Here is a 17,398-nt window from a genome sequence, read left to right on the forward strand (position 1 = left end):
CATTGTTTTGTTTTTTTTTCAGCAGCGTGGCACAGCATGTGCTTTCTGATTATGATGGTCGTGTGTAGCAAATATTCATAATTCAAATTTTTGCATGCATGGGTATTGAGAGTTATGTGTTTGATTGCAGTGTCAGGACTTTGGAACCCAGCTAGACTGGTCTAGTGATTCTGCGATTAGAAAGTGTAAATGGTATGACTGCCATTCTAAAGATCGCCAATCATCAAGATGAGTATCTTATCTTCTGGTCATACATAGATTAGTAGTCTACATGTATGTCTGGATGGGTAATTACATCTTGACTGACATTCTTATTTCTTGAAAATTTGTAGAAAATGTGGTATTTCTTTCAATACAAAGGCTTCTCTTTGTTTATATGTGTGTCATGTATATGTGTGTATGTTTGTGTGTCTGATGTTTTTATGTTTTTCCGCAGTCGAGACAGGTCAGCGTTTAAAGTCAGAAGATGAGTGAACAGTGCCCTCTTGTGGCAGGTTCAGAAGACAGTCAAATGATGGATGCATCTGTCACGCTGGTGCTACCAGACGACTTACCCTCACCGCTGTACTCCTTGGAAGACATTCCAGATGTTGACAGCCTCATGGTCCCAGGTAAGTTGAAAGATAACCTGTCAACAACATGGTCACCGACAACCCATAGTTGACAACCTTTCACTGACACCCTGTCACCAATATATTGTTAGCGAAAACCTGGTGCCAACAACCTGACACAAACAACCTGTTTCCAACAACCTGCCATTGACAACCTGCCACCGACTTCCTTCCACCGACAACTTGTCACCGACAACCTGTCACTCACAACCTGCCACCGACAACCTGTCACAAACAACCTGTCACCCACAACCTGTCACCCACAACCTGTCGCCCACAACCTGTCACCCACAACCTGCCACCGACAACCCGTCACAAACAACCTGCCACTGACAACCTGCCACCGACAACCTGTCGCAGACAACCTGTCACCCACATCCTGTCACCAGTAAGTTGTCACCTACGACCCATCACTGACAATCTGTTATAGACAACCCGTCAGCCACAACCTTGTTGCTGACAACAATTCACTGACGTCCTGTCAACATTAGACTTTTAATCAACTTGATAGCCTGAATTGACCATATCTGACCGGTCATTCCTTTTCAAGACTGCCTGTAATGCTTCTTGAACATAAGAGTCATTCATCACTGTATAGTTGGCACTCTCTGTAATTGCCATTCACTTCATTCAAATAGAAATGACAGCCATATGACAGTTGGTGACCTTCATAATCATGGAAATAATTTGACCTCTATTCTAAAAAGAGTAATAAAATTCACCCAAATTACCACTTTGTTTATATGTAACTGTCTGAAAATTGTAGGCCTATTAAATCTTGTGTTTTACGACATAGGCCTAGGCTAAAACTTTGTCCAGCAGTTGTTAACTAGATTTATAAAAGAGCTGCATCTAACAGTTACCGTCATATGTGACTACCAAGGTCAAAACCCATAAAAAGGAGGCAAAATGATTTTTTATTTTTCAGCATCGTTCAAAAGCTCTAAAATAGTGTATGTCTTGTTAAAAATTTGACCATCCTAACCAATTCAGAAAGTGAGTGAAATAAGAGAGAGTCAGAAGGTGCAATTTTATTAAAAAGGGTAAAAATATTAAAAGTAAGTGTAAGTCAGGCGTGCTGTGCAGAAGCATCAGTGAAAATCACAGTGATAGTAGTGCTTGTCCAAAAAATATGGTCCAGAAAAACTGCTTATATCTCAATGTCAATGTCGCAAAATTTTGACGGTAGGTAGAAAAGAGTTACTTTCCTTTATAGTATGACAAACCTGTGATTGTAATTAAGCAGAAGATATTTTTCATGCTTTTGAAAACCATCATACAGTGAGCAAAGAAGTTTGACAGAGTCTGAAATTGAGCTCCATGATGTCAAAAAGTGCCTTTAATAACCTTTTTGATGTTGTTTTTGTTGTTGTTTTCCCAGGCACTGACTATAGCTTAATTTGTCAAGTTTTCTCTGTCGGCAACCTAGTAACCTATCCAGACTTGATGTGGTTTTGTAGATTGGGCCTGTTCAAGTGTAACAGTTACATGTATGTGCCTGAAGCTAACAGGACGTCTGTGCCATTTGGTATAGAAAGCAATCCACCATGCTATAGGTTCAGTACAGTCAAACCAAGGAGCTTCAATGAAGCTCCTTGGTTAAACCTGTCTTTGATAGTGACCACCTGTCTATAGTGGCCACCTGCCATATACAACCACTAAAAACAATTCCTTCTGAGAGAAAAAGCGTGTTAAAAAATTGTCTATAGTGGCCCCCTGTCTAAACAGCCACTTTTTTGTCTCCCTTGAGTGGTCACTATAGACAAGTCTGACTGTATAAAGCAAAGCTCAGTGGAGGTTTACATTAAAATGCAGAATATTTTACGGGGTTTTTATTTTCGCGAATTTCGTGAGTCAGGTGCTATTGGCAAAATTAAAGACACACAAAAATAATGACTCTGATCCCAATATGAGTGCGTCGCACACATATAAATTTCTCCATTTAGCACGCACAGTACTCCACAATCGCCACTTTGATCACTTGCGAAATCGACGGAAAGTCCCGATTTGTGAAATTTAGACTCGCTAAATATATAGCTTAAATACAGCATTTGTTGCAATGGATAAAAACATTGCACAGTAAACCCAAATGAAATGATGCTTTGCCTAAGTTATACTGGTCCCACTAAAGGAAAACAGAAAAGGTAATCATAATCAGATATTATGACAAAAAGAATTTCAAATGACTTTTATAGTATCTGTGGATGTGAAATATGCTGGTTAGCAAATTATGTATTCTCTCTGTGTCTGCATAGAAGGGACTAGGCACATCCACTTAACTCTTTATGTGCCATGGTGGAAACCCCCTGTGTGCCACGTTATTTTGAGACACGAAGGTAGTCATGCATTGATAAAGAATTCAGTTTTTCCAATTGCTATAACTTCTACAAATTTCTGTTAAGGTGGACACAATAGTGAGCAAAGTTAAAGAGGAATGCCAAACTTTGCTTCGATATAAATTGTATGACAAATCTATTTTCAATTTTTCTTTTTAATGATCAGTTGCTACATTACTGTAAAGGCATGACTTCTGCACATAAAACCCTAAGAGAAACTTAGAATGTACACCCAAATCTAGTTGTGAACACCGCTTGATAGTAAATCACAACATAGAATGCAAGCCGTATGTGAGAGGAACAAAAGCGCGAGAAACGCTTTCATTGTACCCGGAATTAGCGATTTATCGATCGGCTTTCAATATTAAAGCGGCTTTGTGTGTTGAGCAGAATATGCGAAGTTGGCACGCCGTCGACTGAGTCGGACGTGCGAACGTGGCACATAAAGAGTTAATATATTCCGAGCTCATGAAAAGATACCTTATGCAGAGACAGACCATGTGTGTTTGTGTATTACATGTCTTCGTGTTTAAGTGTCTGTCTGTATTTCTGTATGTGTTTGTATTAAAGGGGCATAGTCCCGGTAGTGTAGATGGCGCTGTTGATGATACTGCCGATCACCGTTAGCATTGATACAAAGATTACCGAAGTTGAGCTGTCATCAACAGTAAAGTGCGTAGGTGTTGCTATTAAGTAACGTTGCCTTTGTTGTCTTCTTTGCGCATCGCGTAGTCTGTAGTAATGCCAGGGTGCGTGCATATGTGCTTGTTATTGTGACATCACAAAAGAAGTTTGCTAAAGCTGTCATCCCCCTCAGCCGTTTCATGAGCCGAACTGTGATCGGACCACTGACTACACTGAATCGGACTTCTTCGGACTCGGGAAAGTGGGCAAAAGCGTAAGCGCTAGAGAGGAGTCGATAGCGTAGGTCTCTATAGGAAACTTGTGCCGTGCGTCCGCATACGCATTTGACTAAAACACCGAGACCATGCACCTTTAATTGAAGGCTATTGTTCGTGTCATGTTCCTGTATCTGACATGTTTCAAGTCAATTCAATGATATTTCACAATTTGTATTTCCATCCAACAGAAAGTAACACATAACTCAAAGTAAATGTTTGACAAATTATATTGTATAACAATTTGTTAAAAAAAAATACAAGTCATAAAGTATAGTATCTAGAGTAATAATTATATGTGTGGATTAATATGGTAAATAATGAAAGAACAATGTCTACTAATAGCAGTAATGACAAAATGTGACCTGCTACAACAAAAGGATCCTAAAGTCGCTGACGGGTGAGCCAAGCATGGCCTAGAAAAAATGCTATTTTCAGGCCTTTCCTTTGATCATTTACCTTCGAAATTTCGGCAGATGATAGAATATACATTAGACTACAAAATTATGTTAAAAACAGAAATCCGAACGTTTTGACAGATTTTGGTGATCTGACTTCAAACTCGATTTTCTCAGCTCACCCGTCAGCGACTTTAGGATCCTTTTGTTGTAGCGGGTCACAAATGTTTGCCATTTGTTGTTGTTGTTGTTTGCTTAATTTCTATTATGTGACAACAGGAAAAGATTCTCCTGAGTTATATGTCAATGGGATGAGCCCACAGTAGCTTCTTTATGTCTCTTACCTAATAGAGAGCTGCTAGCTTTAATATATGGTATCTTTATCATTAGTGAGCCCTTTGAGCCCTACTCAAGCCCTTTGTTGTTCATGGAAAGTCATTTCACTTGCAGATTTTTTCAAAAGCCTTTTAAGTGCTGAATTTTCTCTTGTTTTTAACATTTGCAATACCAATAGAAACATACAACAATCCCTTTTCTCACATATTTGCAATATTTACAAATTTCTTTCTGATTTCATACACATTTATTTGGATGGCTTTAAACCAATTCAGTGTAGTGTTTCTTGAATATAAAGATATTTAATCAAAATCAAAGGTGCCAATTTGAGGGTGAAAACATCATACTTTCTGTAGCAAAATCTTCCTTCAGTCCTTGGGAGAAGTGTATGTGTGCAAATCTATTTGAATTAGTAGTCTATCAAACGCATTTGTTGATGTTGTTGTTGTTTACTTAATTTCATGTTCTTTGAGTGCTTATTGGCACCGAAACTCGTGTACAGTATGTTCCCCCCCCCCCAAAAAAAAGGTACAAATTAAAAAATGAAATAAATAAATAAATGATAAATGAAAAAAAAAAAATTTGCATTGATAACTTCCAATATGATTAGACTGTCTGAATACCATTTCAGGGTCTTAAAGGGACTGTACAGTACTGGTTGAGGTGGGGATTCATGTTTTGAACATTCCTAAGTGAGATAATGAAAAGCCTCTTATGAAATATGAAAGAGCATGTAATCTTAAGAAGGATTCAACGCTTATTTGATGAAAATTGGTTTTCAAATGGCTGAGATATCCAAAAAAGTGTTAATAATAAAAGGCGACATGCCACAACTTTATTAGGATCTCTTTGTTTCACCTTGTTTTTGCATATCTCGGCCATTTCAAAACCGATTTTCATCGAATAAACTTTTGATACCCCTTTGAACTGCATGCTCTTTGACATCTCATAGAGTGGTTTCTGAATATCTCGCAAAACGTTATAAGCTAAGTCCTCACCTCGACCAGAACTGTACACACCCTTTAAAATATAACATCTTAGTTATATTTTGCAGAAAACCCATTGGTAGTGTTGCAAATGCTTTTTAACTCTTTACGTGCCATGTTGGAAACCCCCTGTGTGCCACTTTGTTCTGAGACATCAACGTAGTCATGCTTTGAGAAAACATTACGTTTTTCAAATCTACAAGGTAAATTCTGTAGATTTCTGTTAAGCTGGACATGTAATGAGGAAAATTGTGAGGAAATGCCAAGCTTTGCTTTGATTAAAATTGTATAATGACAAATCTATGATTGTTTTCCTTTCAAATGCCCAGTAGATACATTACTGTAAAGGCACGACTTTTGCACACAAAACAGTGACAGAAACTTAGAATTTACTTGCAAATCTATTGGGGAACACTTCTTGATAGTCAATCGTAACACCCACATAAAATGCAAGCTACAGCATGTGAGACGAACAGAAGCACGAGAAAAGCTTTCATTGTACTGCAGGATTTAGCTATTTACATACTTGCCAACTAGTAAGATTTTATCAGATTCAGTAAGATTTTTTACGTTAAAAATAGCAAAATCAGATTTTCTGTCAGAGAAATCAGATTTTAAAAAAATATTTAGATATACCTTTCATGTGTATTTTCTGAAGATTTGACCGAAAGTAAGATTTTTAACTTCAGTTTGCATATAAAATAAGATTTTTGCAATCCACGAGTAAGATATTTCATCTTGAAATGTTGGCAGGTATGTATTTATCGATCGGTTTGGGCAGGTTTGTGGGTTTGAGCAGAATATGCTAATTTGGCACACCGTCGACTGAGTCGGACATGCGAACGTGGCACATAAAGGGTTAAAGTCTCTGTCACAGAAGGGGTTTAATAATCAGGTGTGACTTTGTACTTTTGATCCAGATGAGGGGTGCATCGACAGCTTCACCAATCCCAGTGGCTCCCAGGAAGAGCAGGAGAGCTCTGAGAAGGTGCTGGACAACTTATGCCTGCCCTGTAAGGTGTGTGGGGACAAGTCTTCAGGATTCCACTACGGCGTCATGGCTTGTGAAGGGTGTAAGGTACTTATCTATGTCTTCAAAAATACTATATTTACTATATTTGACTTCATTTGTATACATGTATTCTCTTTATGGCATCATTTGCCATTCTTTTAGCAATTCAATCAAACATGATATGCACTGTACATATACAATATAAGTTACTATTGCTACGAATCTACAATTTCAACAATTTTACATCTGTGACATATTGTAATTACAGTATTCATGGTTACAGTTAGAATTACCATACAGAACAGCAGCTGCCAATAATAAGAGCTTTATAACCTTAACCCTTTGCCAACTGATGGTGGAACACATTAATGCAATGAAAGAAGTGGGGTCCAACATGATGCTCTTGTACATCCCTTCAAATATATAAACCTTGATGTAAAGTTTTATAGCAAGCACACTGTAAGTGTAGCAATGTGCCTCAGTCCAATAGGAAGGCCATGGTGATACAAGAGATTATAGGGATCAGTTCATCTCTATCAAATTGAGAGTAGTCCCTACACATCAATGCTAATTGGCGAAGAATGCTTTATAGCAGGCATGTCAATTAGTGAACAAAACAAAGAGTTTAATGCCCTTGTCAACACCAAATCCAAGTTGACTTTATAGTTGAATGGCTGAAAACTACTGTTAAACACAATTAGTGGCGGATCCAGACGGGGGTGCAACCGGCACACGCCCCCCTTTGTTTTTCGTTAAAAACAAAAGAAATAAAAAGAAAAAAATGAAATGAAACCCGGAAGTGGCACCATAAATATTACTTGCGTCCCCCCTTTACAGAATTCCTGGATCCGCCCTTGACAGTATATTCGCGGCATGAAACTTTCGCGAATTGGAGCCGATGGCCTTTCTCTCGCATGAAATTTTCATGAATTGCCACTGGCATCCAGTTAGATGCATGTTGTGTAGGCAAAAAACGTTCGCATGCATTTTAATTTTGCGAATCAATGTTGCCGCTCGCGAAATTCGCGAAATTAATATGCACGGGAACATTCCTCATTTTATAGTACATAAGAACAGTGCTGGAAATTACCTTAGAATAAAATATCAAATAAAAATACTGTGGAATTATGTGTGCTGTGAAGTTTCATGTGTTTTCACCAGAAGATTATCTGTTCACAAACTAGTGATAGTGATAGCAGAGATGCTATTGCCTCACAACTCTTCTATTGATTTGTACATTAAATATTTAGATGACTGAGTTATTTTTGCTCAGGGATCTAGCAACAGCAGCCCATTTTCCCCTTTAAGTATTAAATCAGTATATAAATGATGCGCAGGTTTGAGTGCATCTGTAAGAATTGTAAGCATAAGGCAACTGGAAAGTTTAACCACAAGGCGTAGCCAAGTGGGTTTAGACAAGATTCCATAGTTACTGCATGCCCACTTTTACTACTGATGTGCAAAATGGCATGTGCATCATCTGTTCTATAGAATGGTGTTGTTGTTTTTTCCAGAAATCCATTTCTTGATTTGAGCATCCAGTACGGTCAGCCATACATCCAGGGATTATTGGGTGCATGGTATATGTAGTATATATGTGACCCTGCACCTCAAAACAAACAAAAAGTCGCCAGACATGAATTTTTAGTTAAGACCATATTCAAAAAGAGCAGACTTCAAGCTTTAAAATGATGTATAGCTCAAATCAAATGGACTCTCCTAACCTATCTAAATATTGGAAAGAAAGCACAAACTCAGGAAAAGTGTGAACTGAGAAAAGAGGCTCTGAAGTACAGTGTCTATTCAAGCGCTTAATCTTTACCAAACCGTGCTGGCTGTGCGATGAATGGGACAAAAAACAGGAAGTAAAACCACAAGAGTAACAACAATGAAGGGATTATCAGATTAAACTGAAATTAAGCATGCCTCCTTAACACATTCTGTCCATAATTGATGCCAACTTTCAAAGCAGTAGCCGTATCCTTTCAGAAGTTATTAGAGTTGAAAGTGAAGAGTGTGGACAAGGTTTTTCAGAAATGAAAAAGGGATTCTAAAGACACACCTAATCACACTATTCTACCAAAAATGTTCAAGATAAACATTACAAAAATTACATGCGCCTTGATCTAAGAGTAGTCTTCTGGCCTTATTGACTGCATTCGATTGCGTAGTTTGATAATTTTCTGTACGATCAGTGTACTACGATACTCTCAAAACACGCAAGTGCACGCAAATGTCCACGTACGCAGCTACAACTGTAGGTTGGTGCTACTGTGCCGGGCCACTGACCAGCCAGGCAGCCGCGGCAGCCTCTACTCATGCGCTTGCATTATGGTTCGATGAGGCAACCAAAAGTTGTAATCACCAAAAGTTAAGTTAAACCACCTGTACACATCTTCTGAAGATATGGCATTACTTTTTGGCACTTGTTTATGATGGGTTAAGATACAAGGTACTTGCATAGGGTCCATGATTTGCCGTGACGAGTTAGGTTTTTAAGGTGTTCATTATGCAGATCTTTTTACAATGTATGGTCAGGCACTTGGCTAAAACTTGGACAAGTTTTTTTTTTTTCAGAAGTATTCACCTAATATCCCCCTAGACGTTAATGTGCTGTGATTTAACCAGCACACTTGGGCCCAACAATGTGTCAATCCAACAGAAAAGCCAGGGTGATGCTTATGGGATTACATGGCTTCGGAAATTTGTGTGTATTGACGGTTTGTATCTGCACCAGTTTGGGAAGAAAGCACACCAGCAGGTGCCACCATTGGTCTGTAAATCACAGAAGCTGTGAAGCCATAAATTGATTGGCTGAAACATTACAGAACCACACATGTGTACATGGCACATGACTTTTTCATGGTGTGCTTTTTGTGATCGCTGACTTAACCCTATTTTTTGATGTGTCGTGAGGAACTCTGACACAAAAATTTAGCAATCCTTCAGTCTTTTTAATGGAGTTATACAGTGCAGGTAAAAATATGATTGTATGCATAAATTTGCATAATTAATATATTAAGAATAGAAAGGCAATATTTTTCCATTGTATGACCATGTAATCTTGTAGTTGACATCCGGCTCTATCTTCAGGCAAAATTTTGCAGCGATTGCGCGATCGGCTGCCAAGATCTGAAGGGGGGGGGGGGGGGTCTAATTGCCCCCAGTAAAAACTTGGTCTCAAATAGCCCAGTTAAAATAGGGTTAAAGCCAGCTGCAAAATATTGTACTGTTTTGTTGTTGTTGAGATTTTTGTTAGACTGTGAAGAGAGCAAAGTTCAGTTTCAATCAGTGAATTGTTAGAATCTGAATTGCAAAAGATTCAGTGCACCCCAAAACTTGACTCTCTTGAATATATATTGCACTGCAAAGTTTTGCAGAGCTTATTAGATATTCAGTCTTGCAGTGCAATGTTGCACCTTTCAGCAAAACTTACATTTCTTGGTAAAGGTGTAATGTAGGAAGCTGCACATGAATCTTTACACTCAAGAGACATTGTTTTTTGCCAAACAGAAATAATGAATTAATAATTAAATGCAATAGATATGAATGAAGAGATAGAAACATAAAATAAAGTTGTATATGATACAATCTATCAAGGGTGTGTGAAGCCTGCCTGATTGTAGAGGAACAATAATAGGGATGTCCCAAAAGTATCTTTAATTTTTTTTCACTCTCAAGATTGAATACTATTTAGTTTCACTGCCACTTGAGAACTCCTGTGGTGCAAGGTTTGTTGTTTGGTTGTTGTTGTTTTTTTCCTTCCCTCGTATCGCATACCTTACGTATATCTAAATTTCCCTTGTGGCTGTACGTAGGTTTCAACTTGATATTTGTGGAATTCAATCTCAGTATAAAAGACTTAGATGATTTCTACCCCCTAAAAAAGAAAGAAAAGAATACATCTTTCTCCTAGGAATTCCATATCTTACATATCTTCCACCATGTTCTTTTAATACACTCTTACTTTTCCCCTTACTTCCAGGGTTTCTTCAGGAGGAGTATTCAAAAGAAGATGGAATACAAATGCCACTTCACCGGAAATTGTCCGATCGAAAGGGTGAACCGCAATCGGTGCCAGCACTGTCGTTTCAGGAAATGCCTGGCGGTCGGAATGTCCAAGGAATGTGAGTGTCGTTCGTGAACTCGACATCGATTCCCTGGGTGCTCATGAAAGGTTTTCCGGACCATGCTCCTCATCATCATACGTTTTTGTATCATGTCATTTGCATTGTACATTGTGTCTGAGGATATGACTGTTTGGGAGTATGTGTTGTTTTCTACTATTAAATTTGAAATGTATTTCCTTTCAGAACACGGAGACTTTTATTTTGGAATACAAACAAAGTTGCAAAACAATGAAGGGTACATCTTTAATTTCCAATCACAATTGCTAGATGTTAGAATTTGATAATTCGAATCAATTAAAATCAATTCCTGCATGAATGTCAGCTGAGTTGGTAGCGCTTCTTCCTCACGATCTAATGGACCCGATCCGATCCCGGAGTCCCACTGAGCAGTGTTGTTTGTAATCATACTGTCCCCCCTAGCAAAAGGCAAGCACTCTGTCCCTCGGATATGACATAAAATGGAGGTCCCGTGTGTGAGAGAGTCACAACTCATGCACATAAAAGATCCTGCTTCATTCATTCACTGCAAAGAAGAGGGTGTTTAAGACGATGAAGTGGTCCCACCTCACCCCAACTTCTCAGATGGAAAATGAAACAAACAAGCTTTCACTCAATCCACTCTTGTATATGGGCTTTGGTTTCCTTTAACCCTAAAGGGGCCGGGCTTTTTTGGCTATGCTCTGGCCGGGGGGGGATGGATTCCGCCCCCCCCCCCCCCCCCCGAGATCTCGGCCATCGGTGGCGCGATCGCGATGAAATTTTGCATGCGTGAGACCTGCGTCATAATCTGCAAGATTGTGTCATAAGATTTTTTGAAACAATAAATTTCTAATTTTAATTAATTAATTATGCAAATTAAGCTCAAGATCATATTTTAGCCTAATTAAAAGCATTGAGAGTCTAATTTTTGGTCTGTAAATCTGTTGCAGCATATTCAACAATTGTACATCACAAAAACTTCCAAACTTCATTTCAATTCTTATGTATTTTATTGTTTTCAGAATTTCTTATGTATTTCTTTGTTTTTCAACTTTTGTTTTTTCTTTGTTTTTTCATTGGAAATTGTCACTGACCACTTTTCTACCATAATTTGCACAAAACTAATCAATGAAAGTGATTAATTGTAAAAATAATCAGGTTTTTATGACTTTCACGACAGAGCACTGTTTTCCATATAGTCCAGTCAAAATATGAAATGACCCACAACTAATTGCAACAGAAACGATTCCACTTGCATTTGACCCGGAAGAGCTATTAAAATAATATATTAAAAGTTCCCTAAAATTCGAGTGGTGGATCAGTGTCTAATTTGCATAAATTCAAAATGGCCGCCATACAACCTATTTATGCCTATATCTCGGGATATATAACCCACAGAAAGTAAATTCCGGTGTCTAAACCTATGTTTTTTAGGTCAAGGAATACAAATATGTTATCTTTATCAACTTTCAAGCATCCCTTTATATAGTTTTTGCATATATTTGCATATAATTACATACAAAATGGCCGCCATATTGCCTGTGCAAGCCCGTATCTTCGTAATTAAGTCGCTATATATCTGGGCAAAAACCTGTAGAAAATAGATTCTGGTGTCTAAACCTATGGTTTTTAGGTCAGGAAATACAATTATGATACAAGCAGTAACTTTCAAGCTTCCATTTATACATTTTCTGCATATATTTGCATTTAATTAAATGCAAATTGGCCGCCATTATAACTTCACAGGCTTATATCTCTACCTGTAAAAGGTACCCAGTGATGGTGTCTGTGGTCTTAATTTTACTGCTGAGAATCACTGATGTAGAATACGTTCCACTCAGGAATAATTACCTATATCTCACTAAAAATTTGCATAGCTATGTTTAAGCATAAATCTATTCAAATTTTTATCGTGAATATAATTTCTGATACACGAATACGAGCTACAGAACGTTAATTGTACTGCAATTAATGCATCCAATATTTCAAGGGCAAAAATTGTTAGAATTCCATTCACGACCTTAACGATTATCCTTACACCCAGTTTTATATTCTTGCATTGATTAAAAGTATTGTACTACATTAAACTCACATTTTCTTGAGATAAAGCCTCAGAACAGAAAACAACTGTAAGTAGCATCAAATAGAACATATCTTTACTTAACTATAATCTCAACTTAGCTTCCAAAGTGTGCTCAATAGGTACACAACAGTAAAGTCTCAAATTATGTGGTAGAAATCGTTAAAAAGATTTTTATGATTGCATGATATTTAATGTATTATATCGTGTAATTTTACCCTCATGTTTACTGCTTATACTTGTGTCTATGTTGCAATACTTTTTTTTTAGGCCAAAGGGGGGGGGGGGGAAGTCATCAAGATCATGATTATCCATAAGCTACTCTACAAAAGTTTCATGAGTTTAGACATTTGTTTAGATGATGTTCTTGTCATATTATCTCATATAGCTTTCAAAGTGTGCTTACGGTACACCAAAATTGGTCTTAAATCATTCAGCAGATTTTTTTTTCAAACATCTTTTTCCTTACCTGCGATGATTTGTAGCCATGTTTAGTCGATACTTGTGTCTTTTGTTGCAAAACTTTTGGCAAAGGCATGTTTATCAATGAGCAACATATGACCGTGATAATTTGTATGGAAGTGGATTTTGTCATATTTTTGCGTGGTTTCACCCAATGACTTACAGAAAAAAAGCCAGATACAAAAAAAGAAAGAAAGAAAAGAAAAAGGAAATGCCTTAACATTTCTATTCCTAGTACTCTGGATTCATCAGTCGATCAATACAAACAGCATCCTTCTCATTGGCTTCAAGCTCATAAAACGCTTATAAATTCTGATAAATGTTACTTTTACCATTTTTCGTGTTGTATCTGTTACATCAGGCTGTTAGCAAACTGGTAGTGTATAGTTGCAGGGCAAACAGATTTGACTGCACACAACCCATATCAGTGGCAGATGCGGGCCATTATAGATCAGACACTTGTAATGTTGTATTTCTAAAATATCTGAGGAGTCAGATGATGCTGTTCTAATTGGTGACTAGGAATGAATAACATTCTCGAAAGACATCAACACAGTTTACAACAAATGTGAGACTTACCACTCTTCTTTTCGTCAGTATGAAATGAAGCCGGGATCCTGTTTGCTTTACATTAATCGACTGCAATTTCACACTATCCTAGTCTAGAGTTTGTGGTATAGAACACTTTGAGTGTAAGCGAGTTTTCATGTTTTACACTTTTATCATTGATCTATATTTTCAGAGATCACATTACATACCTTAAGTATCTGTATTATAGCAAGACAGAAAATGAAAATGATGTACTTGAAACGGAAGAAAGTTTTCTTGAAATCCAATGACTTTGATTCATTAGATTTTAAATTCATCTTAGCCAAAGGTTCAAGACAGCAAAAAAGGTTCAAGCTAATATTGCAAATAGCCATCATTTATCTTATGGCGTCCGTCGACAGTCATGCATGCATTTTCAAAAACCATTTTCAGATTCTCTTTTAAGACCCCATGTAATGACCGATCTTCAACAAACTAGGCATGTAGCATCCCAAGGATGACAGATTATCAAGTTGTTCAAATAGACGCCATATCCAAAAGGTCCCAGAACCCCCAAATTAAGGAATTTATCATTAAAAAAACCCTCACACACACACACACACACACTCACACACACACACACACACACACACACACACACACACACGCACACACACACACATAAGTAGAACCAGTTATAACAGAGCTAGGTAAAAAGTACAAAGATGAATATCTTGGAGACTGCATAGTTTCGCAGTTTTATCTTCCTTCTTTTCAAAATTTTACACATTATATGGTACCAGTACAGAAAATATGACGAAGTAGGGTGGTAATGCATTTCAGTCCAGCAGTGCTATTTAGTCACACCAAATTTTCGACAAATACATTCGTCTTTCTTCAGAATTGCCATTGTCGACCTTCAGGAAGACAAATATATTCGTCGAAAATTTGGTCTGAATAACTAGCACTGTTGGACTGAAATGCATCACCAGTCTACTTCGTCATCATATATATATATATTTTTCTTTTACGTGTGGGCACTAATGTCCCCATCTGTATCTAGAGTTGCTGCTTTTATAAAACCAGAAGAGCATCGAGTCAATACATCAGTGAGTGCATTAGCATACTTTCAAGATTATAATGGCAGATGCAGGGGTGACCTCCTTGGGGCTAGTGCCAAATAGGTACCAATTTTCACTCTTTCATCTTCAAAAAAAAAAAGAGAGAATTGTTCAATTTGTTATCAAACTTGGCTGGTAGAATATTGGTATATAAAATGGGAACCATCCCCCGGTCACAGAATGCCCAAAGGCACCTCAAATCTGATCTAGGTGCGGCCACCTTTGGGCTGGGACCAAATTATTGGAGGCCACTTTTGATTTTTGATCCTCCTTTTGAAAACACATGGTCAAATTTACAACAAACTTAGTACTGTAAGTGCATTTATCGCTAGTGTCATGCATATATGGACATCATGCCTCCCTGGGCCCTGGAGGTCCCTAAAGGCTTCCAGATATGGCCATACAGTTTCCCAACGTCTTCCAATTTCCTTTTCTCCCAAGTAATAGTCTGTAAACATGAAAGGAAGGGAAACTTGAGATGCTCGGATGAGGGCTGGACCCCTGGGTCTTTTATTCAAAAAGTGAGTGAGTGACATGGTACCCTGATATGACAAGATCGTCATCTAATGTCTAAACCCATGAAACTTTTGTAGAGTAGCTTATGGATATAAGCTACTATTAATTTGAATAGATTTATGTATGAATATACGCAAATTTTTAGTGAAATATAGGTAATTATTCCTGAGTGGAAGGTATTCTTCATCAGTGATTCTCAGCAGTAAAATGAAGACCACAGACACCAACACTGGGTACCTTTTACAAATGGAGATATAAGCCTGTAGAGGCATTGTGGCGGCTTTTTTTGCATTTAATTAAATGCAAATATATACAGAAAATGTATAAAGGGAAGCTTGAAAGTTACTGCTTATATGATAATTGTATTACTTGACATAAAAAACAAAGGTTTAGACATAAGAATCTATTTTCTGCGGGTTTTATGTCCAGATATATAGCGACTTATTCCTGAGTGTACTACATTAATAAGATACCTGCTTGTACAGGCAATATGGCGGCCATTTTGTATGTAATTGTATGCAAATATATGCAAAAACTATATAAAGGGATGCTTGAAAGTTGATAAAGATAACATATTTGTATTCCTTGACCTATAAAACATAGGTTTAGACACCGGAATTTACTTTCTGTGGGTTATATGTCCCGAGATATAGGCATAAATAGGTTGTATGGCGGCCATTTTGAATTTATGCAAATTAGACACTGATCCACCACTCGAATTTTAGGGAACTTTTAATATGTTATTTTAATAGCTCCTCCGGTTCATATGCAAGTGGAATCGTTTCTGTTGCAATTAGTTGTGGGTTAACCCACTTTTTGTCGTATTTTGACTGGACTAATAGGAAATGTACACAAAATCACAAAATTGTGCCCGTTTTGGTGCGACATTCCGTTACAAAAATGGGCGTGGCTTCGCAAAAGTACGCGCGGACGTCGCAAATTTGGTCTCAAAAGTTGCGCGAGACTTGAACAAACAAAGTCAAGAAGCCTCGCGACGAGGCCTTCTCGCGTAACAGAATTATAGCGCGAAACGTCGAGGGGGGCGGAATCCGCCCCCCCCCCCCCCCCCCGGCCCTTTTAGGGTTAAGTATGTCATCTACAATTTATTGCTACACTGTATGTCTGTTTACCTACACTCTAGGCCCTGTGCCGTCTCAAACTGGCATTGTTCACTGTACATCTAGCACAAATGATCATAATAAATAGCTATGACCAGAATGTGATGAAGTTAATTGTTTTTGGTTCCAGAAGTGGATTTGTATTTTCTATTAACTGGGTTCGCAATAACAAAATGCAATGCTTTTCCATTATGAAAGAGGACTTGTTTTAACAGGAACCTAATGTATGTTATACATGTAGCTTATAACCCTCTATATGTGCCCAAACACTATAAAATTTGTCATGCTTTTTCGTCAACATTTTGTCAATGAACGTCCTCTAAATTTAAAGGGACTGTACAGTACTGGTTGAGGTGGGGATTCATGTTTTGAGCATTCCTAAGTGAGATAATGAAAAGCCTCTTATGAAATATGAAATATGTAATTTTAAGAAGGATTCAACGTTTATTTGATGAAAATTGGTTTTCAAATGGCTGAGATATCCATAAAAGTGCTGATAATAAAAGGAGACATGCCACAACTTTATAAGGATCTCTTTGTTTCACCTTGTTTTTGGATATCTCGGCCATTTCAAAACCAATTTTCATTGAATAAACTTTTGATACCCTTTAGAATTGCATGCTCTTTGACATCTCATAGAGTGGTTTCTGAATATCTCGCAAAACGTTAAAAGCTAAATCCTCACCTCGACCAGACCTGTACACACCCTTTAACCTAATTATAAGTTATCCAGCCCACTTAGGCATAAAAAAATGTCTTAATCCAGCAGAAAAGCCATGGTGACTCAATAGGGATTAAGGGGATTAGCTAATCTCTTTTCATTGGTGAGACAGTAGAGTTTTGAGATGTTTGTGACAATCGGCAAAAAAAGGCACTCCAATAGATG

General features: G+C 37.7%; 1 protein-coding gene across 1 annotated transcript in view; it reads left to right on the forward strand.

Annotated features, from left to right (window-relative positions):
- Positions 1 to 497: 497 nt before the first annotated feature.
- The window catches only part of LOC140236109 (retinoic acid receptor alpha-like), a 43,851-nt gene continuing 26,950 nt past the window's right edge, over positions 498 to 17,398 (forward strand). The window contains exons 1-3 of the mRNA XM_072316080.1: positions 498 to 611; positions 6,487 to 6,644; positions 10,564 to 10,705. Coding sequence (XP_072172181.1) covers positions 512 to 611; positions 6,487 to 6,644; positions 10,564 to 10,705 — 400 coding nt within the window. The 5' untranslated portion in view covers positions 498 to 511. The remainder of the gene's footprint in view (positions 612 to 6,486; positions 6,645 to 10,563; positions 10,706 to 17,398) is intronic.

This window comes from Diadema setosum, chromosome 12, assembly GCF_964275005.1.
Source record: "Diadema setosum chromosome 12, eeDiaSeto1, whole genome shotgun sequence".
NCBI lineage: Eukaryota > Metazoa > Echinodermata > Echinoidea > Diadematoida > Diadematidae > Diadema > Diadema setosum.